We start from the raw sequence: 20,145 nt of genomic DNA on the forward strand, positions 1-20,145 counted from the left end.
CATTCTGCTCGCACGGTCGGGCGAAATGCTGTCGGCTATAGGGCCTTCGGGTGCTCAACCCGCTGGCGTGGCTCCGAGCGACAGCATCGTGGCGGCTCAGGCCCCAAGCTCGGCGATTGGAAGACCAAGCAAAAAGACCAAGAACGTCCTGTAGCGTATCAGATCACCTTTTTCTGTAGCCGAGCGGCTTTGATGCCTTGTAGCGTGTCAGATCCCTAGCTGCGCGCGAGCAGAGTGATTCTGCTTCCAGGAGATTGTGGGAGATATCGCCATATAGCGCCGGGTAACAACCGTACCCGCTGCTCGACTCTGCTTTGTTGCACTCCTCAAGTTTGGACTATCGCCACCGTTGTGGGGCGACAGTGTCATCACGTGGGCTCATTCGACTCGCAGTTGACGGTAGCATGGCACGCTGTGTGGTCGACGCAGAGGAAAGCTTGAATGTGGACCTTTGAGGCTCTCAGTTGAACACACCGACGTTCCAGATTTCCTCAACTCGGACTCAAGACGACTTTGACGACCCTTCCCGACTCGCGCATTCCAGTGCTTCTACATACACGCATGCGCCGGACAGCAGCATGTTGCCGCCATGCTTTGACTCCCGCAGTACGTAAATATCGCTGGCGGCAAATGCCTGTCTTTGTATTAGAAGAGGCAAACACTGCTAGGTCGCTCGTGCGATGCATTATAGGATCGATATTTGACATTCATCTCGTTGCCCTCGATGAGAACTGCAAGAAGGGCGAATTTGATGAATCGGGAGACACGATGATAAACGAGTCAGATGAAAGGATGTCGCCTGTGACTAGACGATTCTTCTTGCTGTCTACCGGAACATATCTGATTGCTCGCTGGCAGTCATCCTCATGTGCGCATCTGTGAGACTGCACATCGAGCTTGCTGATGCGCGAGCGAGTGCAGGGCTCCGACAGAGGGAGTGCGCGGTGCGCTCGCCAGATATGCAATGGCTGCATTTCATGAAAAGATGCACATTCGGCAGAATGCGTCATTCGAGCACGAGATATGCGTCTAGGCGAGTCGGAAGCCTTGCAGCTTCGGCAGGAGCGTCTCTAGCTTGTTCTCTTTGCTTGCAGCAGCCTCATCGATAGATCGTTGTCACTCTTGTTCGGTAAGCGATGTATCGTGCTGCGAATGCATATATCGTCCGTCAGCGAGCCATCAGTAGTATTCGATTTCGAGCTATCAGATGAGCGTCAGCTTGGACAGCGATCATACAGGAAGCCTACGAATAGGTAGCCAACGCTACGAGGATCTATGAGGTTGAGACTCGCGGGATTGTAGACTGTTCGGTTGACTTCTTCGATCTCTTTGTCAAACTGGGCCATCTCCTGTGGTCACCGTCAGATATGAGAATGTGGCTATGAGAACAGACACACTCTGCCATAGTGACCTTGCGTGAGAATGGTTGATATGTAGAGCGTCATAACCGCAAGCACATTGTCGAAGATAGATTTATAGGGATCGTATGCCGACGCTAGGCGCGCATTGAGTTTGTTCATCACTTGCAAATGTGCGGTCGGCGTGACCTGAGCGCAAACCAGCTGTTCAGCACAAAGAGCCAGATTGAACGCGTGCGAAGCTCACGCGGCCCTCTAGCTCGATGGGGAAGCCACTCCAGAACTGAGGTAGCTCGCCAGCAGTGTAGTCGCGTTCTATTCGTACAATCTCTCTTGGCTGCTCGGGCACACTCAGCATGCTTGCGAATGGCTGAGTGTGTCAGAGCTGACCTTGTGCTTGCCAATCTGGCCTACCGGCGGCGTCCCAAAGACTTCGCGATAGGGATCAATCGAGGCGGAAGCAGCAACGGGCGGCTTGGCTTTGCGCTGATCAGCTATGTCATTGGCAGGCATGCTTGCAGATGACCTCGCAGCAGTCGTGATTCCTGTTGCTTCGGTCTGCTGAGAGGCTCGCTGGCCATCAAGTGTCGTGCTACTTGTGGAATCACCCGACGTGTTGCCTGTTGGCCTGAGCGGCCTATCGTCATGTTCAGACGATGTTCCTGCGGCTGACGGGGACGATGCCAAAGAAGTAGGCAGGATGTCTGCAGTCGTTGGAACGCCATCGTGAGCCATGACTGCTCCGCTGGCTTGCGTCGCTACGTCGTCTGATCGACTGGCGACGAGGTCGACGAGGCCCGACGAGGAAGCGCGTCGAGTACTTTGGCCGGTGTCACTTTGCCAAGGAACACGGCAAGCATGGCAGAGAAGCAAGTCGAGACGCTCAAGTCTCGCATCATCAGTAACGCAGAGTCGACGCAATCCTATCTCAAGCGAAAGACTTCCCAGTCAGTCGGCCCTGCAAAAAGAGCGTCATCGCCGTGCTGACCGTAGGATCACTCTCAGACTCGATCAGGAGGTCTACAGACCCACAAGCCGTGCTTACAAGGACGTCTTCGCGGCTCATCCCATCGCGCTCACTTTTCTGAGCCTGCTCGCAACCACCTCGGCCGTCCCTCTGCTCATTTTCGCCGGATTTGCCGCCACGACTTTGGCGGTCTTATTGGCTCTGTCGGGCGCTTTCATCGCGTTTTGGTCCTTCATCGTCATCGGCTCAGCGGGTATGCATGGTCGAGCTGCTCTATGTCTGACCTGACGCGCACTTTAGCTCTCGTACTAGGCTTTGCTCTCAGCATCACTTTGCTCGTCTCGCTCATTGGCACAGTCAGCCTATTGGGCGCCTTCCTCACCTACAGATTCTATCATCACATCACAACGTCACCTAACCCGACAGAAGGCATCCAGTCGTTCAAGCGAGAGCTCGCAGACCGCTCTCAGGCTTCAGCTGACGCTTCCAAAGAGCTACGTCAGAAACGCAAGCAGCTCAAACAAGAACTCCAAGCGAGCAGAGATAAGCTAGGAGATGTTGCAGGCGAGGTCAAGGAGGACGCTGCTGAGCATGTCAATTCGAGCGCTGCCTCCATCTCGGGAGAGTCAACACTCGCTGATTCCGACTCACCCAAGGCAGAATGAACACGACGACACGACTTAAGTTCGATGTATACCAGAACTGTTGGATCAATACACTTCGTTCCATGTTGCAGAGAGCTAACAAGGCACAAGCTCTGACTGATGTGCACAGACCACGACTGCGGACGTTCTACCGAGCAGGCTGGCCCATGCTTACCGCACGGACGTCTTTCGATCTGAAGCTGCTTGCCTTCCGAGGAGGACGCTAGACAATCAGTGCTGATCCGTATGCTCTCAGAACGTCGCAGTCGTATGTCTCGCTGCTGCTCGGCCAACGAGAGCTAGCGGGCAGAAATCACGACGCTCAGGGCCTCCCACATTGGTAATCCTGCCAAGCTGCCCACATTCGAGCTGGGATCATGGCCAAGGCGCACACCCTGTCACGCTCGACGAGCGTGGATCTGCTCATGGCACAATTGCAAGAAGTCATCGACTCCTCCTCTTCAGACGACAATCACCATTTCGTTTCGCCCCTCAGTCCGCCCTCGGCATCCACTGCGCAGTCACAGGCAGCTAACATGGTTGGATGGCCTTCAGCCTACGATCAAAGTGACAGGGACTCGTCTCCTTTCAGCTCGATTACGCCCTTCTCAGATCCAGACAATCCACTCCGGTCAGGTGGCTCCTCGCACGACTGCTTCTCGGCAGAATCGGGCTACAGCAGTATCGCACCGGCTCACGATGATCCCCGTGCCAGCGCGCCCGTCAAATCTACCCCTCAGTCTGATCTTATCATTCTGCGCTCGTACGCGTCGACCGGACAGCTCTATGTGCACCCCGGCATCGACTTGAGCCCCGCTGCTTCCTCGAGTGACTTGACGAGACGTGGCTCCCAATCAAAGCGAAATTCTCTTCGAGTCGCCCCGCGGACTCGCAAGACGCGTCTCGTCTCGTTCTCAGGCCCTCTGACAAGCTATGGGATCCCTGAAGGCAAATCCGCCGCTTCTCTGTCTTTGCGTTGTTGACTTTGCGGCCCATAGATACGACGCACATTCTGCTTCGCGAAAATCTTCGACAGAGTCCTCTGACAAAAGCGCTCTCAAAGCCGAGCTTCGCGACAAATCTCGTCTGCTTGGACCTGGCGTGAGCTCTCGCGCAGTTCATTCCGAGTATGGTCTGACTGTTAGCAGATACTGCTATCTCGAGACCCTGCCCGATACTATCGCGTGCTTGATCAGCCTTGAAGAGCTCATCCTGACTGGCAACCGCCTTGCCAATCAAAGACTTCCGTCTTGTATAGGCAGTTTGCATCAGCTGCGCATGCTTGAACTCGATCATTGCGATCTCCTCGAGCTGCCGGATTCACTCGTCGAACTTACGTTGCTCGAAAGCCTTAGCCTTCGCCACAACGAGATGACGACTTTGCCAGGCTGGCTATGGCGTCTCTTATCTTTGCAGTACCTAGCAACCGAAGGCAACCCATGGCAAGCAGACTGGCGCGAAATTTTAGCGCCGCTCGAGCAAGCTGGTAAAAATGCTCCGGCATCACTTCTTGCCGAAAGCGGGAGCATGTACGGCTCCCTACGGGCCTCTCGTCCAAAGCTCGAGATCGCTGCGTCTCCGCCTCAAATACCTCAAACAGCTCAATCGCGATGGTCGGCAGACTCGATCGCTGCGCCCTCAGTGCAGAGCGATACAATGTCGCCCTCTGGCACCTTGCGACGGAAGTGGCTCACGCTTCGTAAGGCCCGCTACAATGTACAACCGCGGGCTGCACTCGAAGAGGCGCTACAGCCTTTGCAAAGCATCTCAGAGGTTGCCATCGCGCTCAGTGCGACCAGTCTAGCCAATTTCGAAAGCGCGCAAGCGGCTATACACGACCCCTCCCGAATGTCCATCGGCATGAAGCCTGCGCTCGCCATCCTCAAGACATACTGTCGTGATGTTGACGATCTCACGAATCGTGATACAAGACCGGTCTCATACAGAAAGGCAACGTCCGCTAGTGCATCCACTCGGTCTTCGCTTGCGTTGATAGATTCCCCGCTCGAGCATCCACGACTGAAGGACGATAGCTTCAAGCGCCGTCACGTGCTGTGCGAAATACTCAATACGGAGCGCAAGTATCTTGCCACTCTGAACGAGCTCGTCACCGTCTACATAAAGCCGGCGAGCGAGCAGGACATACCCATCGCTGTCAGAAAAGTCTGGTTTGCCAATATCGAGGACATCTTTGCGCTACATCGCGACCACTTATTGCCCGCACTTGAGGAAGCGCTCGTAGCTATCACTCGACCAGCCTTGGAAGAGGGTCGCAGTCCGGTTGGCAGCCGTATCTTGTCCCGAGCTGCACTCGATGTTGCAGCTGCGTTCCTCAGATTGACGCCTTTGCTTCGGCTCTACTTGCCATATGCGACAAGTTTCGAAGAAGCCGCCACTCAGCTTGAGCATCTTACGACGAGTACTTCTGAGAAAGTCTTGCAAAATCAGGCCCCAAAGGCAGTCAGCCAGAAAAAGCTCAAACAGTTTCTCAAGACGCGTGTATCAGCGCCTAATCACTCTCAGATCTCTCTACAAGCTTATCTTTTGTTACCGATACAGCGTATTCCGAGATACAAGCTCCTAATGGGCGAGCTCGTCAGCTGCGTTCCCGACGGTCTGGATCCTTCTCAGCCCAACGCGACTGTTCAGCGCGCTCACCTAGAGATCTGCCGAGTCGCGGTAGAGATGAACGAACGCAAGCGAGAAGCAGAAAATCGAAGCAAGCTCTTGCGATGGCAGCTCAAGCTCACACTCACAAAGTTCAAGAGTCCTCTCGTGCAGCCTCATCGCTTGCTCCTGTTCGAGACAACTTGCGTACTCAGCAGAATCATCACGCGTAGCAGTACGCCAGATGTTGGCGCGAAGGTGCTAAGAACCCAAGAAGAGCAGCGTGATCTCGTGCTTCTGCTTTGCAATGACATACTCGTATTGCTTCAGCCGGCAGGCCAGCAAGTCTCGCTGTTTACAGTGATCAGATTGGTCACATTGGCGGCGGAGCCAGACTCCATCAGCTTGTTTGGCGCTCAAGATCAGTTCGTGCGGATCTCTGACGGCCGAATCTTCTACTTTGACTTTTGCGCCAAGACGCCAGAGGAAGTCCAAGAGTTCATTCGTGCCGTGCGCTGCGCAGTGCAGAGCTATGTTGTCGAGCGTGAGGTCACTGCATAGACGCTGTAGGGGTGGCAGGAGAATTAGGTGTACTCGGTGCTTGATTCCGTGCTTCTTGACGACTCGCAAGTGCATCGAGCGAAATTGCAGGTCTCGGCAATGCTTCAGCAGTAGCGGTCAGCGCCTGATTGCCAGGAATGCCAATCGGAGCGGAATATGTTGATGTTGGTCGTGCTGGACCGATTGCAAGAGGTTGAACAGCGGCATTTGGCTTTGGCTTGGGCAAGGCAGTTCGAGGCTTCTTGGTCACACCGGGTGTGCTGTCTGTCGGCTTGCGCTTTGAGAGATTGACGAGAGCCTGCGAGCCACCTCAGATCAGTAAGATACTTCAGACGAACCGGCAGCGTACGTTGCCCGTCTCTGCGGTCACAGGCGGGTGCTCATCCGTTCTCAGACGATGACGCAGGTAGAATCTGGGTGCGGCGACGAGCTGCACAGTCTCCTTTGCAGGATCGTGCGTCGCCTGTGCGCGAGCAATGGCGTCTATGGTGTGTCTCGTCACATTGATGAGCTCTAGCTTGGCCTTCCACGCCTTTTGAGCATTCTTGGCTTTCGTTTTTGCTTTGGCGTACGGCGCTTTGACTTGATCGGGTGACGCTAGCGGATCGGGCGGCTTCACGAAGCTGGGAGTAGGCTGAGTGCATGTATCTGCATTAATGAAGACTTCGATGGTGACGAGGCCGTCATTGGCATCGCCATGAGGCAAGCGAGCAACGCAATACGTGAACGCCGGCGGTACAAGAAACTGATCAGTTGACGCGTCTTTGAATTCGAGCAGCAGTGACCATTTGATCGGCTCGGGCGCAGATGTTTGTACTGGCGCGGGCTGCAGTAAGGGTTGCGGTACAGGAACTGCAGCAGGCTGAGAAGGACCAGCAAGAGGTGCAGTGGCAGTGAGCGATGTCTTTGTTTCCGACAATGGCTCAGTGCTTGCGAGGGTGGAGGGCGCTCTAGAGACAGGACTCGAGGTGGCAACGGGAGTAGAAGAGACAGGCCGCGCTCTAGCCTGCTCGAGCCTTTTGCCAAGTATGCTTATCAATCTAGCTAGTCCTGCGAGCTGTGATTCGCTAGCCTGGCCTGCTGCGGCTAACTTGAGCACAGACGCGAGTACGGCGTCCGACAGAGATGCTTTGTTGAGTTCTGCGATGAGTTCTGTAGAGATGACGGCCGGCGGGGAAGGTGCGGCAGGGCCTGCGAGCAAGACACTCTGAAAGGAAGGTATCGGCGGAAGCGTCGGTACCGGACGCGCTTGGCTGTTCGTGGGCTGCGGCGGTCCCCATCTGACAGAGTACAAGCGCGTCGCAGGAAAGCGATGGGGCCCAATGATCAGATCGCATCTTCCGGCCGGCAGTATCGTGTGGCTCTTTTGTGATGAGAAGGGTCAGATGAGGTTACAAGATGGGCAAAGGGCAGCAGACCGGCTGGGGTATCTTGACAGCGTTTTTGGCTTTCGAGGTTGTAGAGAATTTAGCAAGGACGGCGGTCGTCCATCTCTGCCTGGATCTGATGAGAGAAGCCATGACAGTCTTACTATTGCACGCCGCATGAGTGGCAGTGAGCTCCAGACACTCCAAATGTGCAGCGACCGACCTGTCCTCGATAGACCGCAGAGGTACAGTCTCGAGCCCTGCAACCTGCCCGGACAGCGCTTCCTCCCTGGTCTCGCATGTTGGCAAGATAGTAGTCTTCTTGCTCATCTGTGCGCGAATGGACCGTCAGATAGATCGCAGCTGTCAGTCAGAACGTCAGTATCAAAGCGACGCGCAACAAGCCAGATGCGCGCACTGATCATGGTGCATGCTTTCATGGGTCCGACAGACAGTACCCAGCAGACCACACGGTCATCCGGACAAGGAAGCGAACAGAGTCACGAGCACTTTGCATCACGCCATGCAGATTTGGCTACAACAATGTCAATGTCAAGATTGTGAAGGAAGCGTCGGCTGTCGCAGAACAAGACGTTCTCGAGTCTCTCTCTTCTTGTGAATTGTGGAATACGGATGATGCGCCGATCTAGAGCGTGAGCGTGGTCCCCCTTAAACGCTCACGGCTTCACACGGATGACTGGTCTCGCATCCACCGATGTAGAGGCTGTCGATCCTCTCCTCAGCTTGCGGAGTGCCTTTATCATACGATGAGCAGCACAAGGCGTCTCGCGACCCCCATTGCGCTGGTTGGACAGTGTCGCCAGGCTGCTGACTGCTGAGTCGGGTGCGAGAAACGCGCGCGACGCTGGCTTGATATAGTCCTGCGGGGATACGGGGATTACTGTGCATGACCGCATCGCCAACGCGGAACTCGTCTTGACTCGCAATGGCAAAGGTGAACGGACATGCAAGCGACGCAGAGATCTCGGCGCTCAACGATGCAAAGACGCACGTGGCCCGCGGCATCGGACGTTCTTCCGATCTCATCTTCGAAAAGGGAGAGGGCAGCTGGGTTTGGACGGTGGACGGTCACAAGATCTTCGACCTGACTTCCGGAATCGCCGTCAGTGCTCTCGGCCATGCGCATCCCGCAGTCACAGAAGCTATCGTCAAGCAAGCTTCGAAACTCATCCACACGAGCGTCAATATTGCCTACACCCGTCCTTATCTCGAATTGACGACAAAGTTGCTCAAGGTCATGCCGGACAAGTCACTGGATACTGTCTTTTTCTGGAACAGCGGCTCAGAAGCAGTCGAAGCAGCCATCAAATTGGCAAGAGTGGCAACCAAGAAGCAGAACATCATCTCATACCAAGGCAGCTACCATGGACGGACGTGGGCAGCCATGGCGCTCACTCGATCGAAGACAATCTACTCCAAGGGCTACCATCCGCTCATGCCGGGCGTGTATACCGCGCCCTTTCCGTACGGCTCACAGTATGGCTGTCCTGTCCCGCTTTCCGAGGATCAACTCACCCAGGCAGCCCTGCGCGACTTGAAATTGCTCTTCGACCAGCAGACTGCTCCCACTGACACGGCAGCCATCATCATCGAGCCAGTGCTTGGAGAAGGCGGCTACGTACCTTGTCCGCCTGCTTACCTCGCCGCTTTGCGTAAGATATGCGATCAGCACAATATCCTCCTCATCTTTGATGAAGTTCAAGTGAGTACCTGCAAGATCTGCATGCGCGATCCACTGATGGAGAAAGTAGACTGGCTTCGGAAGGACTGGCACCTACTTCATGACAGAGCAGACTGGCGTGCGACCCGATATTCTCATCTTGGCAAAGGGAATCGCCAATGGCCTCCCACTGAGCGCTATCATTTCGCGAAAGGAGCTCATGGACATGCAAGAGCCTGGTACGCAAGGTGGAACATACAGCGGCAATGCGGTAGCCTGTGCCGCGGGCATCGCCGTTGCGGATGTCATGCAAGAACCAGGCTTCATGAAGAATGTTGCAGCTAGGTCAGCTTGACTTCCTCTTGCCATCGTTCCCGATTGACGCTCGCGATCAGATCGAAGCAATTCTTCGATGTACTCCACGACTTGAAGCAGTCGCCCAAGACCAAAGGCATCATTGTGGACGTAAGAGGCAAGGGTCTCATGATCGGCGTAGAGTTCGACGGACCGCTGTACCCGAGCAGAGATCAGAGCAAACCTGTTCCGGAGGGATTAGCGGCGAAAGTGCAGAAGAAGTGCATGGAGAAGGACCTCTACATACTCACAACATCGATCTTCCAGGTCATCCGGCTCATCCCTGCGCTCATCATCACCGGTAAGTCGTCTGCCCAAGCGCAAATGCATGCTGATCTTTGATAATAACAGAGGAAGAGACAACGCTCGCGTGCAAGATTCTCAGCGAGGCCATCATCGAAGTCGCGAGCGAGCTGTAGTCACACACACACGATGCATTCTGTTATCACGATTAGATCGTTTTTAGCCAATCAGCGAGGATCCGATTGAATTCGTCGGCGAAGGATACCGTGCCAAAATGAGGTGCACCTTCGATCATCTTGATCTCGGCCTTGACACCTGCACTCTGGAGATGTTTGAGCTTCGTCTCTGGGAATTTGCGGTCGATTGGATAGGCGACATCTTCTGTACCGTGGACGATCAATACCGGACAGAGTACGGTACTGTCTTTGCTCGATATGCTCGCCTCGATGCCATCTCGCTTGAGAAGTGCGTTGAAATTGATCATGATCTGATCGGCCGTCGATTGGGGTTCTAGTGAGGCTTGTACTTTGTCGAACGACATGGATGCATCGATTGGCTTTCCGAGCGAATTGGCAGCAAAAGAATAAGACAGTGATCGCTCGATGACAGCTCTGCCCCAATCGTACGATTTCTGTGCGTTTCTCAAGCCTGCCTCTTTGCCGTACTGATCGCTCGCTATGCCATCTGCAATCATCTTTATCGCTTCTAGCGGATTGCCCGAGCGAGCTCTGTCGGCGGCAGCATTGGCGGTCTTGTAGTACTCTTCCACAAAGTCCTTGTGTTCGGGCTCGGCAGAGGATCCAAAGGAGAGCACGCCAGCAATGAGAGGTCGCTTGTGTTGGCTCCTTACGCGTTGGGCATCGAGCAGTGCGCCCCTCAGACTGCCGAAACCTCCCATAGAACAGCCAATACAGACTGCTCTCGAAGGAAAGCCATCTGATTGGGGTCGGTCGAGCGTGTCTCCAGATTCGCCGAGCACGGTGGAAGCAATCTTGACGATGGCGCGTGCAGTATCTTGGATGTCCCACTGACGTCCGTAGGTGGGTGACGTGCCATGACCGGCTGCATCGAAAGCCAAGCACCAGTATCGTCCACCGATGAGGTCGGATTGCAATTGGGGCTGCCAGTACTCGCTATTGTTCGTGAAGGGGTGGGCAAAGATGAGCAATGGATCGTCATCTTGTGTTGGCTCTGTGGGCGCTTGTAAGACGTAACCGATCTGCCAGTCATTCGGTCCGTCTAGCTTGACATGGCCGACTTGTGACCGCTCAGTGCTGGCGACCAGAGGCATTCTGACTGTCTGCGAGACGATCGATGACGCAACCGGGCCAAGCTAGAACTTAGAAGTCGCGTCGCGATCGAAGATGCCAATATTCGGTATTTCGAGCCACCGTGAGTGCACAGAGGACAAGCGTCTTCCGCAGTTCTTGTGGCTTGATAGGCCTCTCAATCTCAGGATCAGACCATGATGATGGAGCTTCCTTGGCCGGGCAGGTCAGTCAGTGGGCTAGCCAGCTACGTGTCATGAAAAGTGGCAGTCAAACTCTTTCTGATTGGCAACGATCTTGAACACATCTACCTTGGTCGGCAAATTCGCAAACCTCGGCAAAGTATAGAGCTCAGACAGAGCTTCTCTTCAACGCAGGAGTGGCCAAAGACAAGTTTGACTGGGTCAACAAAAGAGCAGGCGCACTGCTTTTCAATACGATGGAGAGCAGCTTTCATCATCGCTATTACAAAGCAATTGCTGCCACTGATGTGCTCACTTTGATCGATACGCAACTCGAGCCTCTTGCAAGCTTGAGAGCCTCCCCGAGCGCAGCAGATAGTTCAAGGCGGTTACTCAAGTTCATAATGAAGATCTTTACGAGTTCTCCAGGCGTGTCTCCAATATGGCTGCACAGAAAATTGATTCTCGCCCTCCGAAGATGCCAGCGCTCACTCGGCCAGACTTGGCCAGACAGCGAATTGCTGAAAGGCACATCCAATTGGCCCGAATGGTCGCGAAAAGGATTGGAAATTGACTCAATGCTCGACGGCCTCTGGCAATCCGTCGTGGACGGAAAGGACACGAGCGAGCCAAGACTCGACTCTCCGACCCTGTCGATCGTATGAGCCCAGCTCGGCTACGCGCCTGAACAACCATCGCATCCGACTTACGTGGCCTCTTTTCCTCCTGTCGATACAGGTTGGGCTGCTTGAAGATTCTCGCCGACAAGTTGGCCAGCACGAACCAGGAAGTCAGACGGCTCATGCCCTGATTCTGTCACCCTCGCATCACGAGACAACTGCAAGCGAACGCATAGCAAGCGCGAGGGGTATAGCTGGATTTGCCATAACAACAACGGCTGGAGAGCCATATGCCCGGGCGATCGGTCTGTGATTGAGCCGCATGCCATTGAGTTTACTGTGAACTTTCGACACGTAACTCATCTGGTCTAGCCCAAGGTAGCTAGTAACAGGCTGTGCGCTGTCCGTTGCCTAGTAATCCTGCCAAATGCATTGAGAGGGATAGCAATTCTGAGCTATAGCTGAGAGACGCAAGACCGAGTAATTGACACGTCATCGCTTCACTTTGTCATTGCACGCGACGAACTTGGCAAGCAGGCCGAGTCGAGCAGATGGCGGCTACGCCTGCGAAGAAGCGGATAGCTTACTATCATGACGGTATGCTTCGAATGCTCATCATGTAGCGCACGCTGAGCAAGGCCGTGCTGTCCAGACGATATTGGGGCCTATTCGTACACCTATGTGCACCCAATGAAGCCGCACAGGATACGAATGGCCCACAACCTCATCGTCAATTACGGACTCGACAAGAAGATGGACGTACTCGTGCGTTCCGTATACTGCATGCATGCCCGATGCTCACGCATCGCGAGGCAGAGACCGGAAAGAGCGTCGCCGCACAGTATGACTGCTTTCCACACGGACGAGTACATCAACTTTCTCACTACAGTCACCTCTGACACGCTCGAGGAGCTCACCGGTCACGGAACACGCTGTACGTCGGCAATCGCAGATCCCCGCTAGCCGAGCTGATCGCCGAATTTCCATGCACAGTCCTCATAGGGGAGGACTGTCCTGCATTTGATGGTCTCTTCGAGTTCTGCTCAATCTCTGCCGGCGGCAGCATCAGTTCAGCCAGACGACTCAACGATGGCCAGGCAGACATCGCCATCAATTGGGCAGGCGGATTGCATCACGCAAAGAAACGCGAGGCTTCTGGATTCTGTTACGTCAACGACATCGTTCTTGCCATCCTTGAGCTACTTAGGCGAGTTGTTTTTTCCCTCTACGTATAGCTCTGGCTTATATGCGATGGATGCGATCCTCGCAGGTTCCACGCGCGAGTGCTCTACATCGATATCGACATCCACCACGGGGATGGCGTGGAGGAGGCCTTTTACACGACCGATAGGGTCATGACGTGCAGCTTTCACAAATTTGGTGACTACTTCCCGGGCACGGGCGCCCTGGGTGATCAGGGAATAGGCAAGGGCAAAGGCTACGCGATCAATGTTCCTCTACGCGACGGCATAGAGGACGAGTCGTATCATAGCATGTTCAAACCCGTCAGCTTGCCGTCCTATCGAGCTTCATAGAGCTGACCGGCCATCGTGCTGGCAGATTATACAGCATCTCATGGACTGGTATCGACCAGGTGCAGTGATTTTGCAGTGCGGCGCAGATTCACTGGCAGAAGACAAGCTCGGTTGCTTCAACCTATCCATGCGCGGCCACGCGGAATGCGTACAGTTCATGAAGACCTTTGACGTACCGCTCATCGTCCTCGGTGGAGGCGGCTATACCATCCGAAATGTGGCCCGGACGTGGGCGTACGAGACGGGCATCCTGGCCGGCGTAGACATGAACGAGGATTTGCCATTCAATGACTATATCGAGTACTACGGCCCTGCGTTCAAGCTAGACGTACCGAACAACAATATGGACAATCTCAATAGCCCGCAATATCTAGAATCTATCAAGTCAGCTTTGCGTCACCCTAGTTGGGCAAGCTGACTTTTGTACAGAGTGACCATCATGGAGACGCTCAAGCAGATGCCGTTTGCCCCCTCGGCGCCCAACATGCCCGTTCCTCGTGAAGTGCGCCTAGAAGAAGATCTCGACTCCGATCTCGAGCTTGACACGCGGATATCACGTGCGTCTTGCGCTCTGGTCATATGCTCGGCTGACCAGGTCCCGCAGAGAAAACAAGAGATGCGTTCACAGAGCGCTACGGCGATACGCTCTCAGATGACGAAGACGACATGCCCTTCTTATCACCGCCACCTAAAGTGCAAAGGCTCAACGGCAACGGACATAGACATGGCCGAGGCAGAAGGAAAAAGGTCGTTCCTCAGAACGGGTTCGAGGAGGACACGACGGCAGAGAGTGACTCTGATCGACCGAGTAAAGAGCCCATTAAGCCTAAGCGGACCTTCTTTGCCGCCAATGGACCTCGGCCTGATCTGCTCACTGCCATCAGAAGTGGCGCTCTTGCGCCCAGAGCGAACGGTCAGTAAGGGTGTAGAGCGTCTGTGGATGTGTATTGTATCGCATTACAGTCCTGCAAGGGAGTACAACAACCAAGTCTATGAGTGAGGGGCCTTCTTACAGCTCGTGGCGATACTGCGGTCAAGCTGCGGCAAGATGAGAGCGGCATCATACTACTTGCTTGTTAGCTCGACAACGGAGGCGCGGACAGCCGACTCACTCGCTGAGCAGATGCATGTCGAGCGAAATCGCGAAAGATGTGAGCAACGTCCATGTGCGTGTCTTCCTCTGGATCTTCTTCACCTGGAGGTACCACTAGCCCCGCGCCTATCGTCTCGTTGGAATTTCCGATGTGCAAGCCGGGCGAGATCGCGTCGCAATTGTCTTGAGATCGTGATGCGCGCAAATGACAGATCCATTTTGCATGACATATCGGTCCACATCGTCTGACATGGCCACCCCTGCTGAGGTTGTTGATGAAAGTGCTAAAGGCGCGCAAGTCGGTCTCCCATACTTGAGTCACGCGGTGCCAGAAGGAAGCATCGATAGGTTGGTCAGGCTCGAGCGGTGGATCAAGTTTCGATCCGTAGAGCTCGCGAGCAGAGTAGTACGGATACCAGAAGGGGTCGCGCTGGAAGGTTGGCGCTGTGAGGTTAGCAATGTAGTCTGTAAAGTCCATAATCTCTTTTGTTTCTTCGTCCATCTCGTACACTCGGAAGCTCGGATTCCCGCCTGTCGTTCGAATGAGTATGGATAGCAAGGAAGCCAGAAGAACTGACTCTGAGGCGTGAGAGCAGGACAGACGAACGAGATTGAGCTGGCTGTTTCGGGTGTCTTGTGCGCAGGCTGCGAATAAGCAATCTCGAATTCTGCCCGGTGGCTGTGCCCGTACAGCTGTGCCACGATCTGTAAAGGCTCTTAACAACGACAATTTATATTTGTCAAGGCACTGACGGTATGTCGGTAGCGTTGGATGACTTGATCCCAGTAGTTACTAGCGTCATGCAGGTAGTCACTCTTGCCGGAAGAGATGTGACCAGTGATCAAGACTCGTTCGCCAGCATCCTCTGCATCTTGAAGCTCTCGCACGATCCAGGCCAACAGACCGTTCGGGTCGGGATATTGCTGATCTGAGTCGTAGAGCCAGAAGTTTGCTTTGTATCCGTACGATGTGTTGATGGAGATGATCCTTACGCCCGTCTTTGCATCTTTGACGACGTAGCAGCCAAACATGCGTGCCGCTGTAGCTGCTGCTTCGTCGCCAATCCATTCGCGCCACAGATTCGCATGAAGGTCGAAATCCCATTGCTGCGATTGCCAGCCGAAAGACGTATTGCGAGGGAAGGAATTGGTCGGCGCGATATCGTGGTTGCCGACGACACCGTAGACGGGGCGAGTGGATTTGCGTGAAAGTTGCCCGTAGGCTTCGAGGATGTCAACCTGCACGTTCTCTTTTGTAGAGAGCCAGACGGCGTGGTCGACGACGTCGCCTGTAAACGAGATGAAGGCGGCATCCGGCACAAGACGTTCGATAGCATCGATCATAGAGTCGAAAAGTCTGGGTGGGGCATCGCAATTGGCATGGCCGTAGGGACCTGCAGGCGTCTGGACGAGCTTGCCTACTGAGCCCGGTCCATAGTTGCGACAACAGATCACACGAATGCAATCGGCCTCGGACCCGGGCTGAGAGGGAAGGAGAGCGTGAGCTTGCTGCTGCAGGCTGAAAGATCGTCGACTCACCACGTAGGATCGATCGATGTGTAAGTCGCTGATCTGCACGAACCTGACGCGCTTGCCGGTTCTTCGTACACGCGGGCCGGGGCCAAGTAAGCCGCCAGGATAGACTTGTAATGGCGCTACTGGTAAGGCATGAGGCCTCTTGAGAGGCTTCTCTCGAGGAAACTGGACTTGATAAGGCAGAATGTTGGGGTAAGGACAAAGGCCAAATATCTTGGCACAGAAGAGCGATGCTGTCCTGCCCGTGACAGAGATGCTTCGCAAGCTGTGAGCGATGACGGGTGCTTGTAGGCCGAGGGCACCCCAGCAGACCTGCTCATCCTGTATGCCCAATCCAATGCAGAACTTGACGAGCGCGGCCGTAAAGGTGTCGTCGCCCAATCGTGCGAGTGTGCGCAAGGGCAGGAGAGCGCCGAAGCAAGCAGAGCATGTTGTGAGTGCAGAGAAGGACTGAAACAGTTCGAGTGCGAGGTTGCCGGGCGCAATGGTCGAGATCATGAACAGGGCCAATGCGAGGACAAAGCCCAGGCCGAGGAGGTAGATCCTCAGCCTGGTCATCCTCGCTAATCCTCCCGGCTACCTTGCTATGCGATGTCTGCAGTCAGGCAGCCTGTCAGGTGTCCTCATCAGCCGTCAATTGTCGTCCAAAGATAGAACCAATCAGTGTCTGTCTGTCTGTCAGTGACCGCGAGCGCACGAGCACGAGCACGAGCACGATCACGATCAGATCCGCCGCTCTGCCAGGGCGCAGATGTCGGCCCATCATCGCAGCAAGCGGCGAGACTGCGAGGCCGGCAGGAGCTTGCCGAGTACGTACGACGAGCTAGAGGTCCTGCGCAGACATCATCAGTCAGTAGTCACCTGTGACATCATACGTGCCATGACTTGAGCTGCATAGCAGGTTCATTCGGGACGATAGCAAGCCGCAGCAGAAGCTCACGTACGAGGAAGAGCTCTCACTCAAGTGGTACAACACCCTCTTCCGAGAGTACGCACTCGTCGACTTGAAGCACTACAAGTCGGGCGCACTTGCCTTGCGCTGGCGAACGAGCGAGGAAGTCGTCGCACGACTAGGCGAGCTGACCTGCGGCTCACTGAGATGTGAGTGGCACAAGCCTGCTCACAAGCACGAGCGAGACCGGTCACGTTCGCCCATCTCATCGTCGAGATACTCGCGCGGCAGTCTGAAGGACGATGACGAGCCCTCTGTGCCCGTCGAGTTGACGAGCTGGCAAGTGCCCTTTGCGTATACCGAGCAAGGCAAGAGCAAGAGCGCTCTCGTCAAGATCACCCTGTGCCCCAGATGCTCCAAGAAACTCAATTTTGCGAGACAGCCGAAAGCAAACTCGACCGACGCGAGTGCACAGGCCGGAGCATAGGTTGTCCTGCGCGTACGCAAAGGTGTACAAGATCATTGCTGGCAATGATGCCGTATGGTGCGTCTGCCTGACGCAATCGGTCGTCATCTGGCACCAATCCTACGAGGCGCTGTCTGCAATCAGTCGCAGACAGCGACTCTGTCACTTCGGACAGACGCTTCACCGTTGCCGTCTGCTTACCGTGACCGGTCCTCTGTCCTCTGTGCTAATGCAGACACGGCAGAGTCAACCGGGGCACCTTTGTACATGATATATCTGGCGAGCGTCTCGGGCATCGTCTGTTGGCCTACTTCGTTCGCGTGCAGATGCGTATAGCATGTGCGCTCGCGCAGTGCATCCTGTTATAGCGCAGGCTCGATCAGCCTGCGTTGGCCTCCCTCATGTTGGACTGCGTCATATGCATCGAGTCGAGTTGCGCGACGCGATGTTTCTGTGCAGCTTGACATCGGAAAGCATGGCCACACTGGCTCACGATGAGGCGCCAGATCTGCCAGAGCTGCCCAACGTCATCTGGAAGTAAGCTACTCGCTGTAAACTGCATGTCGCAGCGTCCCAACCGGCAGTGACGAGCAGATACGAAATGCGACGACAAGCGCAAGAGATCATTCCTCGGCTGTGGTGCGGGCCCTACCAGAGCAGCAACAACCTAGCAACGCTCAAATCCCAGGGCATCACGCATATTCTCTGCATTGCCGACACTCGAGAAGGGTTCGCTGCAGATCCTGGACAAGCCTCGCGTGCCGTCAAGCTCACAGCGCAAGTGGATTGACAGCGGGCTTGTCAAGCCCAAATTCCCCAATGACTTTGAGTATCAAGTCCTCAACATCAGAGATTCGTGGGATCAGAACCTCATCACTGTCTTTCCAGAGTACGTTTGTGATTGCGATGACAAGGCAGACGTCCTGAGCGGTAGTGGAATGACAGAGTTGCCCATTTCATGGAACACGCACTCTCTACAGGCGGCGCTCTGCTCGTCCATTGCGGAGACGGCATCAGTCGCTCGCCTGCTATAGTGTGAGCTCTGTGCATGACCCTTGGGCAATCAAGAGTGACAGGCTTGACAGTACGGCATATATTATGGTCAAGTATCGTCTAGGCGCAGAAGAGGCATGCAGCTACGTGCGCGGTCGAAGGTTCTGCGTCTCGCCCAATGTCTGGTTCCAGCATCAAATTGGAGGTCATTGGTCATCCTACCCGCTGACTATCAGAGACTGATCATCGACGACGCGCAGCTTACGAGGGCATCTATCGGGCTCAAAACATGATGCACCAGGCGGGAGAACAAGAGGCGAGAGATGTCTCACGGAGGAAGCGCCTGGATGCCGACGATGAGGCGGACAACAAGTAAGCTCGTTGACCTGTCTGATGGCCTCTACACTGACGTCCACTCAAAGTGACCCTGATGCGCATCACATTTTGATGACAACGCTAAACAGTCGACGTTCAAAGCCACTTCCAAAGCGAAGGAACGTGTCTGATGGCAGTACAGGGTCAGTCATATCGTACCCAAGCAAACACGCTAGCTCAAATGAAAGCATCAGCGAGATGCAAATGTAACATCAACCGCAAGAGCACGGCAGTGTAGTAAGCATCAGATGTTGTCGTTACCATGTGCAAGGACTGTACGACGCCCTCTACATAGTGATCTCGCCCTCCACAGCTCTGGCGTCGAGGCCGACACGGCGCAGAGTGTCTAGGTAGCTTTCGTTATCCTTTCGACGGAGATATTTGAAGATCTTCTGTCGCTGATGGACGAGTGTACGGAGCGCACGATGGTTGTGGACATCCCCCCTATTGCTACTCATGTGTGACGCAATATTGTGGATCCGGTACGTCAAAAGTGCAGCTGATCGCAGGGCATAAGATGCATCAGCCTCGAGGCATAGCAAGCACGGGTTCTGCTGACCTTGCACGGCAGGACTGCCGGTGTTGTCAGGCTGCTCGCCCGAGAAAGCCTGAACGATCCTGCGCCGGTTTTCAAAATTGATACCCTTGCTGTTCGCATTCCGCAAGTCGAGTATTCTCTGCAGGTTGTCCTTCTTGCCTTCTTCGACCTTCAACACCGCTTCCTGCTGTTCTATCGCAGCCGCCTCAAAAGTCACTTCGCCCAGAAAACTTCGTTGCGCAGCCACACCGGGCAGATCGCGGAAGAGAAGCTCAGCTTCTTCAGCTTGCAAGCCAAAGTTGTACTGCTTCGTCTCTTGGTCGGCTTCTGGCGCTGTAGACCAGAGCTCGTCCCTCCTAACGATAAGTTGGGCCAGCTCGCTCTGGGTCCATATGTCTGATTTTCCGGGTGGATAGCCCAGCACAGGATCCGGTCGAGTGGCCTCGAGCAGTCGCGACCGCTTCTCCCTCGCTTCCAGGTTGGCTTTGCGCTTCTCTCGCGCCAGTCGCTTCTTCCTCGACTCCCGATTGATCGAGGCACTCGTCGAGAAAGGAGAGGTCAGGGGCAGCATAGATGTTGAAGCGGCGGCAAGGCTTGTCGAGTTGCCTCTGACGAGCCGTGTAGCTATACTGGTGCCGTACATAGCCATGACTTGCTCCACAACAGCCGGTGCGAGTTGGATCTGGCTATAGCGCTTTGGCTGGCGGTTTTGATACTTTTGACGCGTTCGAGATCAGCCCGCTCTCTATAGAGGCCGCCGCGGGATTGTTGCACCCACTGCGCGCCGAAGTTGGCGTGAAGACCTGTCTGGCGAGGCCAAGCGATCAAGACTGACACTCAGCAAGGCGGATGCTACCTTGCTACG

The 20,145-nt window shown here is 54.9% G+C and overlaps 12 protein-coding genes across 12 annotated transcripts; 7 read left to right on the forward strand and 5 right to left on the reverse strand.

Annotated features, from left to right (window-relative positions):
• Positions 1-25: 25 nt before the first annotated feature.
• L969DRAFT_91479 (uncharacterized protein) lies at positions 26-1,109 on the forward strand (the record flags this gene model as incomplete). Its single annotated transcript, XM_014715170.1, has 3 exons — positions 26-145; positions 486-606; positions 859-1,109. 3 exons carry the CDS (start codon positions 26-28, stop codon positions 1,107-1,109), a joined length of 492 nt encoding a protein of 163 aa, XP_014570656.1.
• Positions 1,110-1,179: 70 nt separating this feature from the next.
• Positions 1,180-2,093, reverse strand: L969DRAFT_44063 (uncharacterized protein; the record flags this gene model as incomplete). The annotated part of the gene is made up of 5 exons (XM_014715171.1): positions 1,180-1,200; positions 1,248-1,349; positions 1,398-1,547; positions 1,606-1,695; positions 1,749-2,093. 5 exons carry the CDS (start codon positions 2,091-2,093, stop codon positions 1,180-1,182), a joined length of 708 nt encoding a protein of 235 aa, XP_014570657.1.
• Positions 2,094-2,179: 86 nt separating this feature from the next.
• L969DRAFT_20925 (uncharacterized protein) lies at positions 2,180-2,990 on the forward strand (the record flags this gene model as incomplete). Its single annotated transcript, XM_014714947.1, has 3 exons — positions 2,180-2,305; positions 2,364-2,578; positions 2,626-2,990. The coding sequence occupies exons 1-3, from the start codon at positions 2,217-2,219 to the stop codon at positions 2,988-2,990; spliced, it is 669 nt and encodes a 222-aa protein (XP_014570433.1). The 5' UTR covers positions 2,180-2,216.
• Positions 2,991-3,346: 356 nt separating this feature from the next.
• On the forward strand, positions 3,347-6,137 carry L969DRAFT_91482 (uncharacterized protein; the record flags this gene model as incomplete). The annotated part of the gene is made up of 4 exons (XM_014715172.1): positions 3,347-3,917; positions 3,968-4,070; positions 4,118-6,086; positions 6,126-6,137. The coding sequence occupies 4 exons, from the start codon at positions 3,347-3,349 to the stop codon at positions 6,135-6,137; spliced, it is 2,655 nt and encodes an 884-aa protein (XP_014570658.1).
• L969DRAFT_83871 (uncharacterized protein) lies at positions 5,833-7,898 on the reverse strand. The gene is made up of 4 exons (XM_014715173.1): positions 7,728-7,898; positions 7,556-7,667; positions 6,487-7,500; positions 5,833-6,435 (listed from the first exon to the last, which is right to left on the reverse strand). The coding sequence occupies exons 1-4, from the start codon at positions 7,832-7,834 to the stop codon at positions 6,127-6,129; spliced, it is 1,542 nt and encodes a 513-aa protein (XP_014570659.1). The 5' UTR covers positions 7,835-7,898; the 3' UTR covers positions 5,833-6,126.
• Positions 7,899-8,450: 552 nt separating this feature from the next.
• Positions 8,451-9,881, forward strand: L969DRAFT_44197 (uncharacterized protein; the record flags this gene model as incomplete). The annotated part of the gene is made up of 3 exons (XM_014715174.1): positions 8,451-9,227; positions 9,277-9,530; positions 9,581-9,881. The coding sequence occupies 3 exons, from the start codon at positions 8,451-8,453 to the stop codon at positions 9,879-9,881; spliced, it is 1,332 nt and encodes a 443-aa protein (XP_014570660.1).
• A 28-nt stretch (positions 9,882-9,909) lies between these two features.
• On the reverse strand, positions 9,910-11,120 carry L969DRAFT_83873 (uncharacterized protein). The gene has a single exon (XM_014715175.1). It carries the CDS (start codon positions 11,071-11,073, stop codon positions 9,991-9,993), a length of 1,083 nt encoding a protein of 360 aa, XP_014570661.1. The 5' UTR covers positions 11,074-11,120; the 3' UTR covers positions 9,910-9,990.
• Positions 11,121-12,338: 1,218 nt separating this feature from the next.
• On the forward strand, positions 12,339-14,386 carry L969DRAFT_121876 (uncharacterized protein). The gene is made up of 8 exons (XM_014715176.1): positions 12,339-12,449; positions 12,505-12,617; positions 12,669-12,786; positions 12,846-13,059; positions 13,123-13,357; positions 13,413-13,771; positions 13,817-13,944; positions 13,992-14,386. The coding sequence occupies exons 1-8, from the start codon at positions 12,404-12,406 to the stop codon at positions 14,306-14,308; spliced, it is 1,530 nt and encodes a 509-aa protein (XP_014570662.1). The 5' UTR covers positions 12,339-12,403; the 3' UTR covers positions 14,309-14,386.
• Positions 14,313-16,831, reverse strand: L969DRAFT_83875 (uncharacterized protein). Its single transcript, XM_014715177.1, has 5 exons — positions 16,020-16,831; positions 15,234-15,962; positions 15,059-15,185; positions 14,500-15,011; positions 14,313-14,452 (listed from the first exon to the last, which is right to left on the reverse strand). Exons 1-5 carry the CDS (start codon positions 16,572-16,574, stop codon positions 14,378-14,380), a joined length of 1,998 nt encoding a protein of 665 aa, XP_014570663.1. The 5' UTR covers positions 16,575-16,831; the 3' UTR covers positions 14,313-14,377.
• L969DRAFT_83876 (uncharacterized protein) lies at positions 16,682-17,819 on the forward strand. The gene is made up of 2 exons (XM_014715178.1): positions 16,682-16,865; positions 16,918-17,819. Exons 1-2 carry the CDS (start codon positions 16,768-16,770, stop codon positions 17,393-17,395), a joined length of 576 nt encoding a protein of 191 aa, XP_014570664.1. The 5' UTR covers positions 16,682-16,767; the 3' UTR covers positions 17,396-17,819.
• L969DRAFT_91489 (uncharacterized protein) lies at positions 17,450-18,952 on the forward strand (the record flags this gene model as incomplete). The annotated part of the gene is made up of 9 exons (XM_014715179.1): positions 17,450-17,688; positions 17,849-17,911; positions 17,969-18,103; positions 18,168-18,263; positions 18,320-18,409; positions 18,460-18,572; positions 18,628-18,739; positions 18,790-18,885; positions 18,937-18,952. The coding sequence occupies 9 exons, from the start codon at positions 17,450-17,452 to the stop codon at positions 18,950-18,952; spliced, it is 960 nt and encodes a 319-aa protein (XP_014570665.1).
• Positions 18,727-20,145, reverse strand: L969DRAFT_122271 (uncharacterized protein). Its single transcript, XM_014715180.1, has 2 exons — positions 19,302-20,145; positions 18,727-19,241 (listed from the first exon to the last, which is right to left on the reverse strand). Exons 1-2 carry the CDS (start codon positions 19,927-19,929, stop codon positions 19,030-19,032), a joined length of 840 nt encoding a protein of 279 aa, XP_014570666.1. The 5' UTR covers positions 19,930-20,145; the 3' UTR covers positions 18,727-19,029.

Source organism: Mixia osmundae (assembly GCF_000708205.1).
Source record: "Mixia osmundae IAM 14324 unplaced genomic scaffold scaffold_1, whole genome shotgun sequence".
NCBI lineage: Eukaryota > Fungi > Basidiomycota > Mixiomycetes > Mixiales > Mixiaceae > Mixia > Mixia osmundae.